Genomic DNA, 15,000 nt, shown 5'->3' on the forward strand with positions numbered 1-15,000 from the left:
CCCCCCCCCCCCCTTTTTTTTCCCTCCTCCTCCCCTCAATTCTCTTGATAAGAAAGGGCAGTAGAGTACTATCGCAGGAAAACTTTTAAGAAGTTTGGATTTGGTAAATTGGTTACTTTGAGGGAATAGAATTTTAATATTGAGGAAAGAATGATTCAGATGGCTACAAGGAAAAACAACTCAAAAAATAAACAAGATAAATAAAATTGGCTAAATTGGATTCACTCACAGCATCTAGCTTTCTTCACTTCACACATCGGCAAATCACATGCCCACCGGACTAGCAAATCACATGGTAGACATTGTAACTTTATTTCTCAATTTTACATCCTCTAAAAACAATGGAAATCACAGCTCTTTACATAGAGTTGTGAGCCCATCTCTAATACAATTTGAAATTCAATAGGAAATCCTATCTAAATCCTAATAGAGAAATACAAATCTAAATTTGAATCTCTAACAACTTTATCTAATATTATTTGCATCAGATGAAGCCTTAGAATTCGTCCTACATCACATGACTCAGTGACACAGGTGTGACATGTCGCAACACAAGACAGATAAAGAAAAAAATACAAGTAAAACAAAAATGACGTCGCACAAAGTGCTGTGTCCAATGTGATGCAAGGCAAGACATGCCTCCACTATATAAAATATCCGTGGCTCCAAGACGATGCCTCAACTGAAACACTTACAGGAACAAGCATTTCATTTTCCTCCCTCTACCACTAGCAATATGAAATTCATTCGTTGAGCAAATATATAAAGAAAATGATAGATTCCTGTTATGGTTGCTTTTGAGTATGTAAAAAATTTTGTAAACTAATGGGTTTTTTCTGTATTAGTCCTCCAAATCTTGCTTATCATGAAGATGGTCCTCCAAATCACTGAAAATTGAAATTAGTCCCCCAAATCCTATTAATATTTTGGAATAAGTCCCTCTGTATCCATTCTGTCTAAAGTGAAAACCATTGTTGAGTTCGTTGTAAACCATGGTTGGGTAGTTACAAATTTAACCCCAGCTGATAACTCCCTATTTCTCTTATTTACTCCTTAATTCCGTTGAGGAAAGGGAAGATTTTTCCATCTGATCAATCACCCCAAATCATGCCCTAAATTACTCGTAAACACCCTAAATCACTTGTAATTGCACAAAAACAGTTGACTGTGGTTAGGGTTTGAAAATCTCCCCCAAATTTTGGGCACTGGAGTATTTTGGCCTAAGATCAAATGGATCGTGAAGGTAAGTTGGTTGATGATTTTATGGTTTAAAGTTTATATATTAGTTGGACCATAGTTTATATTTTGCCCCAATTCTTGTCTGTTTAATGTAATGGTTTTTGATTTGGGGATTGTACAATCGCCCCCAATTTTTTAATTTATATTGCCCTAATTTGGAGTGCATTGATATGATTTTAAATTGTTTGTGTTTTCTATTGTTTTCCCTTAACAATTTTCTTGTTATTTTAGAAATTTTCTGTGACTTAATTTGTTAAACAGGTTCAAAGAATGTAAAAGGGAGCTAAACAAGTTGGGGTTCAGGTTTGTATCCTTAAGGGTAAAATCGGAATTGTAACATATTCTGTCAAAGATGACAGGATAGTCCTTCTATTTTAACCAGGTGCTAATTAGGGGCACTTGTTTCAAAACACTAAGAGGATTTGGGGGACTAATTTTGAGAGACTAATATTAAATACGCAAGATTTAAGGGACTAATATCGAAAAAAACCCTTATATAATCACTGCTTTCGATCAATAAAAAACAGGTATTAGCATGTATAATTCACAACAAGAACAAAAGCTAGAAATATATAATGGGATGATCATCATACATTTCACACAAACAAATGACCAAAACTGATCAAACAAAGCTAACGTCCTAAGATACCAGTCCCACTTACTAATAACAGTTGTACGCAATGCAAAATATGTCATGGCAGTTCTTTCCCATAAATATCACAGTCAAAAGATCTGCAAAGTGACATATCCAGTATAAGCTGATTCTAGATAGTGCAAGGCTTCAGTATCATGTTTGCATTATGTCTAGATTTTCTGATGCAATTCCCTTTTTATGATAGTTTAATTAATATTATTAAAGAGAGTGAAACTACGAAAGCATGCTAGCGCTATCTCAACACAATGCAAGAGTTTCCTTTAACACAAAGTAAAAAAACTAAACTTGTCATTATGGTAGTCAGTTTTAGTATAGATGATCAGCACGCTAAATTAGCATTTCTTAAGATACGACATCAACTCACCACTCTCCACGAACATCTGTAACCGTGCGGATAAAGTTTCTGCTGGTCAAAACATACTCGTTGTAAATTACCCACTCAGGCTTGTGATCCAGGCAGTTTGAAGGATGGAGATGCACCACCTAAAAGTAGGAAACAGTCACCGAATTATCCAGATTTAAAAGCTCAAGCTAAGAAGTACGGACTTCTAAAGCAGCACCTTACCTGGTTGTCCTTCACTGTCAAATAGTGACCAGTGCGTTCAAGATGAGCTACCTGCATAAAGTACCCTGAAAGCAGAGCCTTTCTGATATTGATGTAATAATTGCGGCTACTGAAATCTGTGCTGCACAGTTTGAGGTTGAATCTAGCCATGATGCGCACAAGCTGTTCCCTCACATTGTCAGCAGACTTCATTGCCCTTTGATTGATAAAATTCTCATAACACCACGAAGGATCCTCACCTATAACACAGCAAAAAGAGGGATTTATCAAAAAAAAAAAAAAAATTTAGGGAAGGGAGAAACTTTCCCAAGGCATAAAAAGGCACAAAAGATATTTTGTACTTACTATTTTGCTTATATGCATGGTAAACATTTAGCAGTGTGAGGTGATCTCCATCAATGTGGCCAAAATGAGCTTTCGCTTCGTCTGCAGCTTTCTGAGCGTCTCTAGGCCGGAGAAAGCAATTTGGTACTAAAAAGAAATTATTTTATCACAGATGAAGCCGATTGTAGGTCAGCAGATTGATAGAGGCGAGACGACACCATTTGTGTGAAGAGAGAATAACTGAGAAACTGCAACTACCATCATCAGCTCTAAACTATTAAAAAAATTCTACTGTTGGGATGACACAATTGCTGACGACAACCATAACTATAATTAGAAGACCCTAACTGAACATTAGAGACAATTTTAATGCCATGCGATGAAGTACGTAATGCATTGTTTTGTTCCTAAAATGTATGTAACCAAACCACAATGGCACCCCAGCATGACACTGTGCACCATATTATGCATTATGGGAACCCGAACAGGTAGAGTCTATAATTATATTCCTCAAACTGTTGCTTACCTGAAAGACCAGGGACTACTGGGAGATAATTTAAAAGAAATAGAATCATAGAAAATGTGGCTTACCTGAAAGCATCGCTGATATGGATACGATCTCAATTGAACAATTAAAATCGGGACTGACAACAAGCATCTTTGACATCTGAGGATCCAAGGGGAACTCACTCATGATTTCACCTAACTTTGTCAAGTTCCCTTCATCATCCAGAGCACCTAGGTAGTTCAAAACCTCCAATGCACGCATCAGAGTTTCAGGGGCTGGAGGGTCCATAAAGTCAAAATGTACAAGGTCATCAATGCCAAGCTTCTTCAAGGTGAGAACTGTATTTGCTAGATTAGACCGGAGAATTTCAGGATAGGTCTGTGGCTGTAAATCATTATTAAAACTCTTTTCCGTGTAAAGTCTGAAGCATTTTCCAGGTTGTGTTCTCCCCGCACGTCCTGATCTTTGATGAGCACTTGCCTTTGATATTGGTGAGACAAGCAAAGACTCAACACGAATCCGAGGATTATAGACCTTCTGTTTAGAGAATCCAGGATCAATAACATAAACAATACCATCAATAGTCAGTGATGTTTCTGCTATGTTAGTGGACACCACGATCTTCCTTCCAGAGGGACCACCTTCCTTTATTGGTGGTGGGGCAGCCTCAAATATTTTCTGTTGCATAGCTGGAGGTAATGTAGAATAAAGAGGCACCACTTTCACCGGACCAACTTGGTCACCCAAATTATTGACTTCCTTATTTATTTTTCGACATGCATCTTCTATCTCCTCTTCGCCAGTCAAGAATACAAGTATATCACCTGGTGGTTCGCACATATGTATCTGCACAACTGTCCGGATTGCAGCTTCCAAGTAATCTCTTTCAGGATCCTGCGTATAGAAAATTTCCACTGGATGTAACCTTCCAGGTACTTTCATCAATGGTGCACCACTAAAGTAACCCTGGAATTTCTCAGCCTCAAGTGTTGCACTCATGACAACTAGTTTAAGGTCAGGTCTGTTTTTTAGAACTTCTTTAAGAAGCCCAAACAAAACATCTGTTGCCAAAGTTCGCTCGTGTGCTTCATCAAGAATTATCACCTTATATCTCTCCAGAAGTGGGTCAGCCATTGCTTCTCTTAAAAGCATACCATCTGTTAAGTACCTAAACAGAGGGAAGAAAGGGCCAACACAGCAGATGAATTCAACAAGAGAAAGAAACAAAAAATATTGATGGTNCCAAGAAAAAAATCACAAAGAGTAGGGGAAAGCCAGGCCACTCAGAATTCACAAAAGAAAACCATAAATATCTTGAATCAATTTTATATGCATAAAAGACATGAAGCTTACTTCAGAATAGTTTTATGACTACTGCAATCTTCAAAACGAATGCTGTATCCAACTTCTTCACCAATAGTCACATCCATCTCCTCTGCAACTCGACGAGAGACAGACATTGCAGCAACTCTACGAGGTTGGGTGCAAGCAACCATCCCACGTTTGCCTAACCCATCATATTCCAGAACAAATTGTGGAATCTGTTTAACCAAAGCTGATTAATGGCTTCAAAGACTTGGGAAAAGATATTGTAATATGATATTCTAGAAGCCTCTGTAGTAAAAATTAAAAAGAAGTGTAACATCTGGCATGTGAAGAGATGATTAGGCAATGAATTTGTACATAGCAAATGGAACTAGCCACCTAAATGTATTTAATGATAGTTCCACAATAACATGTATTGTGATAGAACTCAGACACTATCTTGTTAAAATATAGCATGGTAAAGGAACAAGAATGCCAAAGAATTAAATTTTTGAAAGAATACTTAGGTAATGTGTATATACCAACATCTTGGACAAATGTACACATTAAAAACTACAGAAATTTTATCGCTTCTTGAAAAAATTATTATGGATTATGTTATAAAATAAAATAGGTCAAAAATGGATAGCATTGAACAGTATTTATATCATATGTTGAACAAATACACAGGTGTTAAGAATGTGAAATTAAGGCATAACATATCATTCATAATCTAAGTTCATACACAAACCACCTGTGCGTACACAACCAATTTCGTCATAATATTAAAAAATGATAACATCCCTACTCAACAAAGAGAACATCCTGTCGAAGGATTCATCATAAAAAAATTCAACCAATGAACTGAGAGGGAAACTAGATGCATCTGTCTTCCTAACACACTACAAGCGCATCACTTTCCCTGTGGTCCTTCAAACCAGTCCTAACATCCTTCTCTTCAGGTCAATCCTTGGATTCGGTGATCCAAGGCGCAACATGTAACAGTTTCAGAACAAGAAGAGCGACTGAAAGAAAGGACTTTGTGTTATAAACTCCTTATCGTAAATTCACAATACTTCATGTAAATGAAACTATAATTATATATATTTTCAGGTTTAATTTCTTTATTGCGGCCAAATTTATTACTTCTCTAGGTGTGATGCAAAATCACTCATCATTATCTCATGTACCAAACTTTCCCACGCTATTATTTAAACTTGGGTGAGTGTCAGGAATGGAATTGCCAGAAATAACCAACCAGAAACCTCCTGGAAGTTGATGGGTGAGCTGCAGCTGGAAGAGGAAGGACTGGACATGAAGAAGACACGGAGGACTGTTATGCAAGTTTATATACATTGTAATAAATGCTTAGAAGTCTGTTAAGTTAGTTGCAAACAGTTAATTCTGTTGTGTTTGTTAAATAAGCTCGTGCACGTTTTGTGCACGTTTCCTGTTTCTATGTTTTGGAGCGGAGGTATAAAGAAGAGAATGTACATTAAAATCAGCATGAATGAAATTGGGTTCTCTTCTTCTCCTAAATTCTGAGTTCTATTCTTCTCTCTTTCAACTCATCTCCCTTTACTGTCTCAATTCTCTCTTATTCCCTGTTCTCAAGACCTGGTAGTTTTAACCATGGCCAGAAATAGCAGCCTGAGGATCAACCGAGGGTCTCGATCATCACAATTGGTATCAGAGCAGCTGGAGTTGGAGGTAGGAGCTGAAGATTCCATGGCCGATCGTGAGGTAGCTTTAGAAGACGAAGTGACTCGACAAGGAGCTCGTAGGGAGGAGACCCTCATTCAACAGGGGCTCTTCAATCAGATGACTCGTATAGATGAATCTCTCACTCAACAGAGACTCATCAATCAAGAATTCATGGCGTAATTAAAGGCGATATCTTCTCAATTGCAAGAACTCAAGGATTCTAAGGAAACATCAGGTACTGAAGTGAGAAACGGTCAAAGAATCTTGGGCTCAAGATCAAGAAACGATCGTGGAATTCTTGAATCATCAGGTAATGGAGTGAGGAGTGATCAAAGAATCTTGGGTTTAGGATCAAGAAATGAGCGTGGGATTTTTGGATCAGGCAACAAGGATCAGATTCATGAGAATGTCCATCACCCACAGAGGAGATTTGAATTTTCTGGTGAAGAGTTCCCTTCAACTCAAAGCCATGATAATTTCTTGTCTCAAAAGAATTCATTCTTTAGTAATCAGAAACTAGTTCAACCGAAATCACACAGATTGGATTTTCCATCTTTTTCTAGCTCTGAGAATGTGGTGTCTTGGTTAGAATAAATTGAGCAAATATTTGATTACTATAACATCAAGGAGGATGAATGGGTTAAGGTCTGTTCTTTTTATTTGAGGGATGAAGCACTGCAATGGTTTAGGTGGTACTTAAAAAATCTTGACCACTATAACCATTGGGAAGTTTTCAAAGAAGAAATCATCACAAGGTTTGGACCTAGTGAACTCCTTAGACTTGGGAAGTTTTCAAAGAAGAAATCATCACAAGGTTTGGACCTAGTGAACTCCTTAGACCCTATGATACATTTTCTACTATGAAACAAAGAAATCATCACAAGGTTTGGACCTAGTGAACTCCTTAGACCCTATGATACATTTTCTACTATGAAACAAATATCCACTGTTAGGGAATACTCGGGAAAATTTGAACAGACTTTAGGCCTGTTGGATGATCAACCCTCTAAAAAACACATATTGGAAAATTTTATAGGGGGGTTGAAGGATGAATTGAGGTATGAAGTAGCTGCTGCCAGGCCCTCTTCTTTGAAAGGAGCAGTATCCCTGGCCAAGCTATTTGAAGATAAACAAAGAAATGAAAAGAAAGTTAGAGGCAATTGGAATGTCTTTAATCAAGGGAGTCCTTCAACTCGTCCCTCTAATGAAATTTCTGTACAAGAATGACATAGATCATCACCACAGGTCAAGAAGCTCACTCCTGAAGAGATTCAAAGGAGGAGTCAAAATATATGTTTTACTTGTGATGAAAAATGGCACAAGGGTCACTAATGTAAGGATAAACGCTTATTCATCTTGGAGGGTATCATGACAGGGGGAATGGAGGAAGATGCAAATAATAATTCAGGGGATGAAGCAGGCCAAGTAGCAATAGAACTGGCTGAAAGCTTAGTGAAAGGAGCTCCATCTATTTCTGAGCAGGCTTTCAGTGGAATAACAGCTTCCCATACCATCATGGTAGTTGGTTACTACAAGAATCAGGCCATTAGCATTTTGATAGATTCTGGTTCCACTCATAACTTCATTAATTCTAAGTTGGTCAAGAAACTTGGACTAACAGTGATAGAATACAACAACTTTGATGTACTGGTGGCAAGTGGAGAATTAATCAAGGGAGCAGGAGTGTGCCAAGAAGTTTTGTTAGATTGTCAGGGGTAGACATCAAGGTGAACCTGTTAGTGATGCCTATGTGTGGGAGTCAAATTGTACTAGGGACAGATTGGATGAAGACATTAGAAGACATCACCTTGAACTTTCAGAAATTACAGGTGACGTTCCTCTGTGATGGAATTAAAAGAACATTACAGGGAGTAATTCCAGGGGAGATGCAACTAGTTGATGGAAAAAGCATTGCCAAATCATTTAGAGAACAAGAAGAAGGATTTTTGATTCAATTGTGCAGTGTGAGCCTACAGGAACCAATTTTGGGAAGCAAAGAGGAAAAATTACCCGTGGAAATGCACAAATTGATACAAGAGTTTGAAGTGATTTTTCAAGAATTGCCTCACCTCCCTCCTGCTAGGGAAATAGATCACAGGATTCCACTTGAAATTGGAACTAAACCAGTTTGTATCAGGCCCTACAAGCATGCACATTTCCTGAAGGAAGAAATTGAAAAACAAATTAAAGAGTTGTTACAAAAGGGGGTTATTAGGCCCAGTAATAGCCCTTTTTCTTCACCTATAGTCATGGAAAAAAAATCAGATGGCAGTTGGAGGATGTGTATAGACTATATGTCCTTGAACAAAGCCACCATTAAGGACAGGTTTTCTATTCCAGTCATTGATGAGTTACTTGATGAGCTACATGGAATTCAGTTCTTCACCAAACTGGATTTGAAGTATGGATATCACCAAATCAGGATGTATGAATCAGATATTCAAAAAACTGCTTTTAGAACTCATAATGGACATTATGAGTTTTTTGGTTATGCCTTTTGGTCTCACCAATGCCCCTTCAACATTTCAGGCTCTTATGAACACCATTTTCAAGAATTTACTCAGAAAATCTATGTTGGTTTTCTTTGATGACATCCTGGTGTATAGCAAGGAGTGGTAGGACCATCTATTACATTTGGAACAGGTTTTTCAAATCATGAAGAACCATCAATTGGTTGCCAAGATGTCTAAATGTAGTTTTGGATAAAGGCAAGTAGAATACTTGGGCCATATTGTTTCACAAGAAGGTGTTGGTGTAGATCCCAAAAAAATTCAAACTATCATTGAATGGCCTCTGCCTCAATCACTCAAAGGGCTGAGAGGGTTCCTAGGCCTGGCAGGATACTATAGGAAGTTTATCAAGGGATTTGGAACAATAGCTCAGCCCCTAACATAGCTTTTAAAGAAGGGTAATTTTGTTTGGAACACAAATGCTGAATTTGCTTTTAAATCTTTGAAGGAAGCATTAACCAATTCTCCAGTATTAGCTATGCCTGATTTTAATATAGCATTTGTAATAGAGTGTGATGCATCTGGAACTGGGGTTGGGGCTGTGTTGATGCAAAGAGAGAAACCTATAGCCTATTTTAGCTTTGCACTGAAAAGAAAAAATGCTACATTATCAACTTATGAGAAAGCGTTGCTAGCTATAATCCTTTCTACTAAAAGGTGGCAACAATATTTACTTGGGAGAAGTTTTGTGATTAGGACTGACCACCAAAGTCTTAAATATATTTTAGCGCAAAGGATTCGAATCCAAAACAAGTGGCTTGCAAAACTACATGGCTATGACTACACTGTAGAGTACAAACCAGGAAGATTGAACAAAGCTGCAAATGGGTTGTCCAGAATTTATGAAGACAATGCAGAAATTTCAGCCATATCCACTGACAATAGTGATTGGTTGGAGGGTATTAGAGATATGTATTCTGAGGATGACTTTTTCAGGGAACTAGATGAGAAATTACAGCAAGGACAATTAAACAATGAGGATTATACCAGGAAGGAGGGTATTCACTACTATAAGGGCAAAATTTTAATCAGCCCTAATGCTCAAAGATTGAAGATCTCTTTATTGAGAGAACATCATGACAGTCCTACTGCAGGGCACTCTGGAATTCACAGGACTTTGCATAGGTTGAGAAGAGTTTTCTATTGGAAGGGGATGAAAAGAGATGTGCAGTTACATGTCCAAGCTTGTGATACATGTCAAAGAGCCAAGGGAGAGAATGTTGCATCCCCAGGACTCTTACAACCACTACCCATTCTAGAAAAAATTTAGGAGGATTTGTCAATGGATTTCATCACAAAACTGTCAACTTGTGGTACCCAATCAGTGATATTTGTGGTGGTGGACAGATTATCAAAGTATGCTCATTTTTTTCCTTAGCACATCCTTACACTGCACAGTCTGTGGCTCAAGTATTCTTTGAGGGGGTTTTTAAATTCCATGGAATGCCCAAATCCATAATTAGTGATAGAGATCCTCTATTTACCAGTTTGTTTTGGAGGGAACTCTTCAGATTACAGGAGAGCCAGCTCAAATTTAACTCTGCATATCACCCTCAAACTGATGGCCAAAGTGAAATAACCAATAAAAATCTGGAATGCTATTTGAGGTGTTTTTGTTGCCACAAACCAAAGGAGTGTGCAAATGGTTGCCACTTGCTAAGTTTTGGTATAACACTACATGGAATGTTTCTACTAATACTACACCATTTGAGACAGTGTATGACCGACCTCCTCCATCCTTGCTCTCCTATGTTCCCAAAAGTTGTAAGGTGGAATCTGTAGATACAGCTCTTTTTTCCAGGGATATATCTCTACAACTCCTCAAGGACAGTTTGACAAAAGCTGCTGAACAATCAAAGAGATTTGCTGACCAAGCATAGAAGCTATAGGAGTTTTGATGTTGGAGATTAGGTATATCTTAAGCTTCAGCCTTACAGGCAATTGAGTGTTTCATCTTACAAAACACATAAGCTTTCTCCTAAATATTATGGTCCCTACCAGGTTTTGGAGAAAATTGGTGAAGTTGCTTATAGATTGGCTCTTCCTAACCATGCACAGATTCATCCTGTTTTTCATGTATCCCAACTGAAGAAGAAGTTAGGTTCTGGTGTTGTACAGCAGAACAATCCTCCTAGCTATGTTACAGAACTAGTTGATGAACCAGAGTAGATCTTAGACAGGAGGCAGATAACCCAGGGAAAAAGATTGGTGTCTCATGTTATAATTAAATGGAAGCAAAGGTCTCCTTTAGATTCTACTTGGGAATCTTATTAGGATCTCATCAAAAAATTTCCTGCATTTGACCTTGAGACAAGGTCAAAATTAAGGGAAAGGGAATTGTCAGGAATGGAATTGCCAGAAATAAACTACCAGGTACCTCCTGAGAGTTGATGGGTGAGCTGCAGCTGGAAGAGGAAGGACTGGACATGAAGAAGACACGGAGGACTGTTATGCAAGTTTATATACATTGTAATAAATGCTTAGGAGTCTGCTAAGTTGGTTGCAAACAGTTAATTCTGTTGTGTTTGTTAAATGAGCTCGTGCACGTTTTGTGCATGTTTGCTGTTTCTGTGTTTTGGAGGGGAGGTATAAAGAAGAGAATGTACATTAAAATCAGCATGAATGAAAATGGGTTCTCTTCTTCTCCTAAATTCTGAGTTCTATTCTTCTCTCTTTCAACTCATCTCCCTTTACTGTCTCAATTCTCTCTTATTCCCTGATCTCAAGACCTGGAAGTTTTAACCATGGCCAGAAATAGCAGCCTGAGGATCAACCAAGGGTCTCGATCCTCACAGTGAGTGATTGACAATCCACAATCAGCGTATATTCCCAAATACACAATGATTAATATAACAACTTAACGAGGCATAGATTTTGACCACGAAAAGACCCCAAAAACTCGATTTCTAACAAAAATGGTATCAAACAAAGCAACGATCGGTTTTTTGGTCGCAAACCTGAGTAGTCTTCCCACTTCCAGTCTCCCCGACCAAAATTAAAGTCTGATTTGACCTGAGAACCTGCATGAACTCATCTTTCTGCTGCCAAACTGGGAGAGTCTCCCTCTTCTCCAAGATCTCGAAGTACCTCTGAGAATAAGGACGCCCGTTCCATCGATTGATCGATGGAGGGATCGAGGTCGATCCGTTGCTGGTCCCGGCGGCGCCGGAGTTGGTGTCCCTGGCCAGCTTGGCGGAGATTGTGGTCTCGTCGACGACGTCGAAGAGGCTGATCTTTCGTTTCCTCTCTGACGACATCAATTGATATGAGAGCTAGGGTTTTCAGGGCGAGCGACTGGATCTCGCGCTCGAGGGATCGAGCGCGAAAGTTGGGGACTTGAGTGAACGAAGGGGAATAGGAGCTTCGGATTAGGGTTTCGGCAAGTGACAAAATGTTTTCTTTATATTTATATGATTTTATAATACACGGATAGTAACAGCGTTTGTAGTCCAACGGTTAGGATAATTGCCTTCCAAGCAATAGACCCGGGTTCGACTCCCGGCAAACGCATAATTAATATTTTATTATTTGCTTATTAACTTAGTAGTGTAGTTTTTGATATATTATTATCAACCTATTAGACTGAAAGTGTGGAATAAAGCCAAATTTGTATTATTCCTTTAGAAATTGTTTCATCAAACTTCATTGCTTTAAGATGCTACTACTAATTAACCAATCAAGTTAAAAGTCCTACAGCGTAATTGTTTTCTTGGAAAAGTTATAGTTTGCAGATAGGGTATACAGCCATGCATATAAGCTCCACTTAAAACAGGAAAACTCTGCCTCTCCCACGACCTCTCCCTCCTCCCCTCGCTTCCCCTCCTCTCCCGCCACTTCACCTCCCTCTCTTGCAGATCCAACCTCCTATCCCTCCTCTTCCAGGACCTCGATCTCAACAATCCCTAGCCCTTCTCCTTCCTCCTCTCCCTCACGACACACTCGTAGACCACCTTTATTTTTCGCCCAGGGCAAAAAATAATCCTGGCTACGCTACTGCTCAGAAGGCTAGAATCGCTCTAGATATGGGTTGTTCATTACAAAACGAAAACATAGCCATGAGTTGAAATCAACATTAATGAGTATGAGAGGATGCAAAGAGATTGACGGATGGTCGGGGGAGTACTATGCACGGGTAGCACTTGCGCAGGGAGCACCGTGGCTCGAGGTTGAAAATGAACATAGGTCGGAACCCGGTGATGAGCTGATATTTCACGTATCGTGCAACAGATTCTTGAATTACTTGGTGAAACAAGGAAGATTTGATGTGGATCTCAGATATAATTCTACTAATAGAAGGAATTAATTCTTACAACTCGTATAATTAATTCCATGGTAATATCATCTTATGACTATTAGACCCAGTAGCTAATTAATTGTTTATGTCCATGAAGCATGATCCTTTACTTCATCACGACCTCCTAAATCTATTTATCATCTCTCCTTCCTGGTAGCTAGGGTTAATCAGAGGGTGAACAGGTGGGAATCTTTTACGTATCATGAGACGTGGTCATCCTCCCGGCAGTTGCGCATGAGTTCTTGGAGATCTGGGATGGTGTGGTGAAACAAAGAAAGATCATACTTGCATCCCAAATATAATTATACTCGGTTATTTAATTATTGCTAGAGAACATTTCTTCAAATTGTTGTTGTTTTATCATCTGGTGATTAGATTTTTTACGGTATAATGGGCATACGATGACAAATAATTTTACTAAATAAGCTACGAAGAGATAGATTGATAATGAAACTCACTCCGATCGGTCATATCAGAATAGATAGACCTTATCACTCATATATCTTTCATTTTGAAAAGGAAGTGACGGCTCATATCCAATGCCTTATCTTCATGATTGCTCATATGCTAGAACTATGAACTAGTGTCCATGAAATGTTAGAAATGAGTTATTGCTTTTTCACGTGGTCTATTACTCTATGGTATTTATAAGAAGTACCAATTCTCATTCAGAAAACCGATCACAGATCGAAAGTCGATCTCGCACGATGATTGAATATGTTTTCATCCCAAATAGGGGGGTATATGAGAAAAATTTCCAACAAGTGCTCTACACATATCAAACACTTATATATTTAATTAAGGGTAAATTACACTGAACTCCTAAGAACTTTTAGCGGTTTATAGTAAACTACCAATTAACAATTTTCAAAATAGCACTAAAACCTAATAGTTTTTGCAGAACATCCCTGATATCTTTTAGATAAATTACATGAAACTCTCAATAATTTCGAAAAATGTTTTNAGCTTTCTACAAAACACAAAAGTTACTGAAGTTTAATGTGATTTTGAAAGTTATTGTGGGTTTACTGCAAAACTTTGAAAGTTTTTGGGAGTTCAGTGTAATTTATCCCTTAATTAGTCATACTTATGTATAGTGCTACATTTAATTAATCATACTTAAATGATATTTAATTGAACAGCCGCAAATCAAATCCCAAAAGCCATTAGGTCCATTCTCGAGCCCTCCACAACCCACTAACAGTATCTAAAGCTAGATTCCAAACATAAATAAAATACAACAATTCAACCTTTTCACATCACTCTCCACGCCACAATCCCGTATTAGTTCCTCCTGCTCAGAGAATTGAACCAGTCTTAACGCAGAGTAACATAGAAATTTAAAGGAGAGATTTATGTGGCCTTCAGCCTCAATATTGAGATGGACAGAGGTAGCCTTGTCCAAAATTATCCTCAGGGGCTCGCCGGGCTCGATATTCTCCAGATGGTCAGCTCCAAATTGGGCTTGGGCCCTGTCATCCTTGTCCTGCCCATTGGATCTTGGTCTCTCTCTAGTGGATGCCATCATTTGGTCTCTGGTTACTGTGTTTGAGTCTATTGCTCTTGTGTCCGTGATCTGTTTCTTCTTTGTTTTCTGTGGTTGCACCATCTAAATCAGGGTGGTCAGTTGTTCTTTTTATTTTTATTTGTGTTATTTAGGTTGTTTAAATTGATCTCAATAGTTTAGAGGAACTAAATATTGATGGAGAAAAGAATCATGGGCTATTATGACTGTTAAATCGGTGAGCAACCACGACCGTGATATTGTAAATATAGATTTTTGTTGTTAGCTGATATATCTTAATTATGACATGTCTTTTTGCACATAAATTCTTAAATAATTAAGTCTCCAAGTCATGGGTTGTAACCTGAACTCATGTGGCGGTGTCAGCTTTT

At 38.3% G+C, this 15,000-nt stretch overlaps 1 protein-coding gene and 1 non-coding gene across 5 annotated transcripts in view; one reads left to right on the forward strand and one right to left on the reverse strand.

Annotated features, from left to right (window-relative positions):
- The window catches only part of LOC109851047 (probable pre-mRNA-splicing factor ATP-dependent RNA helicase DEAH3), a 13,704-nt gene extending 1,539 nt beyond the window's left edge, over positions 1 to 12,165 (reverse strand). For 2 of the 4 annotated variants that reach the window (XR_002249652.1, XM_020421163.1), the window contains exons 1-6: positions 11,768 to 12,163; positions 4,645 to 4,832; positions 3,375 to 4,459; positions 2,805 to 2,930; positions 2,460 to 2,698; positions 2,259 to 2,377 (exon numbers count right to left, since the gene is read on the reverse strand). Coding sequence is in view for 3 of the 4 variants with exons in the window: in XM_020421163.1 (XP_020276752.1) it covers positions 2,259 to 2,377; positions 2,460 to 2,698; positions 2,805 to 2,930; positions 3,375 to 4,459; positions 4,645 to 4,832; positions 11,768 to 12,067 (2,057 nt within the window). In the remaining variant the exon portion in view is untranslated. Of the gene's footprint in view, positions 1 to 2,258; positions 2,378 to 2,459; positions 2,699 to 2,804; positions 3,032 to 3,374; positions 4,460 to 4,644; positions 4,833 to 11,767 lie in introns of those variants that run through there. The other 2 variants (XM_020421162.1, XM_020421165.1) reach the window with 2 other exon arrangements.
- Positions 12,249 to 12,320, forward strand: TRNAG-UCC. Its single transcript has one exon. It is a non-coding gene; the product is annotated as a tRNA-Gly (tRNA).

Source organism: Asparagus officinalis, chromosome 7, assembly GCF_001876935.1.
Source record: "Asparagus officinalis chromosome 7, Aspof.V1, whole genome shotgun sequence".
Classification (NCBI taxonomy): domain Eukaryota; kingdom Viridiplantae; phylum Streptophyta; class Magnoliopsida; order Asparagales; family Asparagaceae; genus Asparagus; species Asparagus officinalis.